This window comes from Scyliorhinus torazame, chromosome 25, assembly GCF_047496885.1.
Source record: "Scyliorhinus torazame isolate Kashiwa2021f chromosome 25, sScyTor2.1, whole genome shotgun sequence".
NCBI lineage: Eukaryota > Metazoa > Chordata > Chondrichthyes > Carcharhiniformes > Scyliorhinidae > Scyliorhinus > Scyliorhinus torazame.
The window spans coordinates 24,512,120-24,518,119 of record NC_092731.1 but is presented as its reverse complement, the minus strand read 5'-3'; the positions used below and the strand labels follow the sequence as shown (position 1 = coordinate 24,518,119).

At 52.1% G+C, this 6,000-nt stretch overlaps 1 protein-coding gene across 1 annotated transcript in view; it reads right to left on the bottom strand.

Annotated features, from left to right (window-relative positions):
* Positions 1-6,000, bottom strand: part of LOC140402428 (calpain-2 catalytic subunit-like) — a 282,202-nt gene that overhangs the window by 92,567 nt on the left and 183,635 nt on the right. The window contains exon 15 of the mRNA XM_072490199.1: positions 4,328-4,373. Within this exon, the coding sequence (XP_072346300.1) occupies positions 4,328-4,373 (46 nt within the window). The remainder of the gene's footprint in view (positions 1-4,327; positions 4,374-6,000) is intronic.

Sequence of the window (6,000 nt, the reverse complement as noted above, 5' to 3'; positions counted from 1 at the left end):
CACATTTTCTCCCACATTTACATCCATCAACAATAAACAATAATCAGCAAGATATGTCAGTCCCCATAATAACAACAACGATCCCATCTCCCCACCAACCCCCAAACCTCAACCCGCATGTTTACATAAACAAATGACAAAAATAAATCAGGGATTACCCGTAGTCACCCTTAATCTTACACAGCTCCCACCCCCCCACCCCCCACCCCAGGCCTCCAGCTCCTCCCGTCCACTGCCTCTTGTAAAACTCCTTCCCCTACCCTCGGTTCCTTCCCCCCCAACTTTCCACCCCGGCTAGACCACTCGGACCCTGTTCTGCCAAGCTCCGATGGCCGCAGCCCCTCCCCCCACCTCACTCCCGTTCACTGGCCGGCACACACCGGCCAGCGTGAAGGCCCCCGCCCGGGTTCCTTTCCCACTTGCCCGGCCCCAGGAAAGCCCAAAGATCCCCTTTTAGCACACAAACCCCGCCTATCCACCTACACCCCAAAGAACTCTCATTATGAGTGAAAGTCCCATCCCTTCCCTTGTCCAAATATATACCACCTTGGCTCCTTTAATCTCTACACAGGGATAGAAAAAAGAAGCAAATACAGTCATGAGGTTACATCGGCACATGGCCATTCCTCAATTTCTCAGTTCTGCCACAGTCCTTCTGCTTTCGCAAACTCCTCCGCTGCTTCCGCCGTTCCAAAATAAAAGTCCCTGAGCTTGTAAGTCACCCTCAGCTTCGCTGGATATACAATGCCGCACCGCACCTTGATAATGTACAGTGCCCTCTTCACCCGGTTGAAGGCAGCCCGCCTCCTCGCCAGCTCCACCGTAAAGTCCTGGTATACACATATACGAGCTCCAGCCCACTGCACCACCCGCTTCTGCTTGGCCCAGCTCAGAGCCTTCTCCTTCACCCTGTACCTACGGAAGCACAGAGTCACTGCCCTTGGCGGCTCACTCGCCTTTGGTATAGGCCTCCACGATCGATGAGCCCGATCCAGTTCATATCGGGAGGGGTCCTCCCCCTCCCCCAGTAGTTTTGCCAGCATCGCGACAAAATACTCAGTCGGCTTTGGTCCTTCAACTCCTTCGGGCAGCCCCACAATCCTCAAGTTCTGTCGCCTGGATCTATTTTCCAGATCTTCCATTTTTCCTCGCAGATCCTTGTTAGTATCCATCACCTTCCGCATCTCTTTCCCCATCGAGGCAAGTTGATCACCGTGCTGCAATAACGTCTCCTTCACTTCCTTCAGCGCCTCCCCTTGCTCTCGCACCTCCGCCACTGCGCTCACCACCTCCGTCCTCACCGGGAAACCGCCTCCTCCACCAGCACACTCAAGACCGCCCTCATCTCCTTCCTCACCATCTCCATGCATTTCGCAATCTGCGCCAACTGCTTTTCAAATTCCGCAGCCATCACCTTGGTTATTTCTTCAGCCGTAAGCAGTGCGGCCTTCCCTGGTGCTCCAGCCTCCATTTTTCCTGGTGACCCCGCGGTGACCTTTCCACTCCCCGACGGACCTCCAGCTGTTTTTTTTTGGCCGTTTCTTTGCTCACCCTCGACATTTTTCTTTGGGGTTTTTTCCCTCCTGTGTCTTCTCAGTGCCACCTCCGTGCCTTCTCCCTTCTTCTGCCGCCTCCGCGGACCCTGGGACCGGGCTTAAAGCCCCGAAATTGCCGTTCCCGAGCGGGGGCTCTCCATTGTGCGGCCGCCTCCCGCCCGCCATCACCGGAGGTCCACACACTCTCACACATGTAGGGCGAGATTCTCCACTCCCGCGCCGGTTGGGAAAATCGCCTGGGCCGCCAAAATTTCCCGGGACGCCTGTCCGACGCTCTCCCGCGATTCTCCCAAGCGGCGGGAACGGCCCGGTCGAGTTCCGCAGGCCGGAGAATCGCCGGAGACAGCCAAAATGACGATTCTCCGGCACCCCCGCTATTCTCAGGCCCGGATGGGCCGAGCAGCCAGGCCAAAACGGCGGGTTCCCCCCGGCGCCGTCCACACCTGGTCGCTGCCGTCGTGAACGGTGCGTGAACGCCGGGGGGGGGCGGCCTGCGGTGGGGGGGAGGGGGGATCCTGCCCCGGGGGGTACCTTAAATGTGGGGTGGCCCGCGATCGGTGCCCACCGATCGTTGGGCTGTCTTCTCTGAAGGAGGACCTCCTTCCTTCCGCGGCCCCGCAAGATCCGTCCGCCATCTTCTTGCGGGGCGGACTTAGAGAAGACAGCAACCACGCATGCGCGGGTTGGCGCCGGCCAAACCACGCATGCGCGGATGACGCCAGTTATGCGGCGCCGGCCGCGTCACCTATACGGCGCCGCCTTTACGCGGGCGACAAGGCCTGGTGCTTTTAGATGACGCGGCCCCGATCCTAGCCCATTATCAGAGCCTGAATCGGTCGGGATCGGGGCCGTTTCGCGCCGTCGTGAACCTCGACGGCGTTCACGACGGCGCGGCCACTTCGGCGCGGGAGTGGAGAATCCCGCCCATACACTCACACTCACACATGTACACATTCACACACAGACACACACACACTCACACTCACACAAACTGACTCAAGTAAACAAGCTTCATTGTCTATACAACCTGTCACTGTCTGATGTTATTGGTCAGGAAATGACTCAGTCACTTGCACTATTGTGACCTGATTGGGTAAATCGAAAGTGTCTGTTGTTTGGGGAAATCCGGGACCATCAAAAAGGTCAGAGTCAAATCTGTAAGACGCAACGTTAGGAACGGCCAATCACACCAAGAATTTGGAACTCCCTTCACTCACTCACCCTCTTGGTCAGAGGGCAGATCACTCACTCGTGCTATTAGCCAGAGGCTGGGTCACTCTTGCTATTGGGCGGAGGGCAGATCACTCACTCACCCTCTTGGTCAGAAGGCAGATCACTCACTCGTGCTATTAGCCAGAGGATGGGTCACTCTTGCTATTGGGCGGAGGGCAGATCACTCACTCACCCTCTTGGTCAGAAGGCAGATCACTCACTCACCCTATTGGGCGGAGGGCAGATCACTCACTCTTGCTATTGGGTAGAGGGCAGGTCACTCACTCACCCTATTGGTCAGAGGGCAGATCACTCACTCGTGCTATTGGCCAGAGGGTGGGTCATGCACTTGTGCTATTGGCCAAAGGGTGGGTCACTCACTCACCCTATTGGTCAGAGTGACCCAGAGGACGGGTCACTCACTCGTGCTATTGGCCAGAGGATGGGTCACTCACTTGTGCAATTGGGCAGAGGGCAGATCACTCTCTCACCCTATAGGTCAGAGGGCAGATCACTCACTCGTGCTATTGGCCAGAGGGTGGGTCATGCACTCTTGCTATTGGCCAGAGGGCACGTCACTCACTCTTGCTATTGGCCAGAGGGCAGGTCACTCACTCTTGCTATTGGCCAGCGGTTCACAATCTCAGCTATTGGCCAGAGGGTGGGTCACTCTCTCACATTATTGGCCTGAGGGAAGGTCACTCTCTGACGCTATTGGACCAAGGGAAGGTCACTCTCTGACACTATTGGCCAGAGGGTGGGTCACTCTCTCACACTACTGGCCTGAAGGAAGGTCATTCCCTCACACTATTGGCCTGAGGGAAGGTCACTCGCTCACACTATTGGCCTGAGGGAAGGTCACTCTCTCACGCTATTGGCCTGAGAGAAGGTCACTCTCACACTATTGGCCTGAGGGAAGGTCACTCGCTCACACTATTGGCCTGAGGGAAGGTCACTCTCTCACGCTATTGGCCTGAGGGAAGGTCACTCAACTCACACTATTGGCCCGAGGAAAGGTCACTCTCACACTATTGGCCTGAGGGAAGGTCACTCGCTCACACTATTGGCCTGAGGGAAGGTCACTCTCTCACACTATTGGCCTGAGGGAAGGTCACTCGCTCACACTATTGGCCTGAGGGAAGGTCATTCGCTCACACTATTGGCCTGAGGGAAGGTCACTCTCTCACGCTATTGGCCTGAGAGAAGGTCACTCTCACGCTATTGGCCTGAGAGAAGGTCACTCTCAGACTATTGGCCTGAGGGAAGGTCACTCTCTCACCCTATTGGCCTGAGGGAAGGTCACTCTCTGATGCTATTGACCCAAGGGAAGGTCACTCTCTGACACTATTGGCCTGAGGGAAGGTCATTCCCTCACACTATTGGCCTGAGGGAAGGTCATTCCCTCACACTATTGGCCTGAGGGAAGGTCACTCGCTCACGCTATTGGCCTGAGGGAAGGTCACTCTCTCACACTATTGGGCTGAGGGAAGGTCACTCGCTCACGCTATTGGCCTGAGGGAAGGTCACTCTCTCACACTATCTCGTAAGTCTTCACAAACCTGAGTTGAAAAGCTCCATGAATTCTGAGGCACTCAGGCTTTCACCCTGTAAGAGAGAGAGAGAGGCAGTTCACAACAGGGACTGAAGTAGGCAGCTGACTCCACCCCCGGCATTAACCCCACAGTCAGGGTGAGGGGGGAGGGGGGCTGCAGAGAGGGTGAGTGGGGTGTGTTATTGAAAATATGGAAAGATGTGTCATTCGAAACATGGAAGTCTGGCAATACCTCAAGTTATAACCAAGTGGATTTTTAGCATTACGCTAAAAGCAATGATTCACTCCTTCATTGAAATTAACTATCTTAGGAAGCAGCTGGAAAGGAAAGAATGAGGTTCAGTTGAATTTGGTGACAATTCTAGGTGTGAAATTTTGCTAATACCAGCTAAATTAAAGAAAATTGGAGACTACGAGAAACATAATTTAAAGCCAAAATCAATGTCAAAATTATGAGCCAGGGACACACAAAACTATAGAAATGACAGGAACCAAACCAAAATTCACACCTCTATTGAAACCAAAGCATTTTTGAATATCACAAAGGAACTTTGAACATCACAAAGGAAACAATGTAATCAGAGACCTGAGAGATGAGGTCATGTCAAAATGAATACTTAGTTGTATTAGAATGTTTAGATCAAAGATACGTTTTACAATCAAAGGGAAATAAAAGTTACTTTACAATAAAGCCATAAAAACTTAATAACTGTTAGAAAGAGAATATAAACCCAGAGACCAGAGCAGGAACTGCCTGAACTCAGAGAGAAACAGAGAAGGAACAAGAGAAGCAAGCAGAGTCAGCTTAATGTCAGCTCGGCCATGGGAAAGGGACAGGGCAAAGCAGCAGAGCTAAAATAGCTAATACATCTAATGAGGACCAGAATTTAAAGAGGAGGCAGAGTCAGCTCAGAGACAGCCAGCAGAGCCGGCTCTCACAGCTCGGTACATGGGAAAGATAGGACATAGCAACCGAGCTCACCAGCGAATACATCTAAAGACCAGATTTTAAAAAGAAGATTGATTGTCAAGTTGGGCCTGAAGGTCCCTTCAACCAACCAGAAGGATCCATAAGCAAGATCTTTTTACTTTTCTTTAAAGACAGTGATTGCATCTTTTAAAAGGAAAAAATATATAAAATAATAAAATAACTTAAAAGTTTTAACCTGAAACAGTGGTTATTAGCCTACTTTACTTACTTAGCAACGCAGGGCCCAGGATATCAATGCTACTAAGAGGTAAGTAGGTAAATGTCTTCGGTGAAGGTATGGGTTATACCGGGGGATAACTTGAAAAGATAGTTTGACCTGAATAGCACCCACTGAAGCCTGCATCGGAGTCAGGGAGTGAGAATCCCTGTTCACCATTTAGAATATCGACCCTTTTTGGTGTGGGGGGAATTCTAAGAATAGTGGTGAGTTTTCAACAACAGGTGGGAGGGGGGCATTAACTTGTAGCTGTGAAGAACACAAGAACTAGGAGCAGGTTTTGCAATTCAGCCCCTCGAACCTACTCTGCCAGTCAATATGATCATGGCTGAATTCATCATGGCCTCTCCCCCACCTTCCTTCCCGCTCCCGATAACACCACATCCCACGACTAATTAAAAATCTATTGATCGTCTCATTAAATTTGTTTAGTGTCCTGCTGTCCATCACATTCTGTGGGAGAGAATTCCAT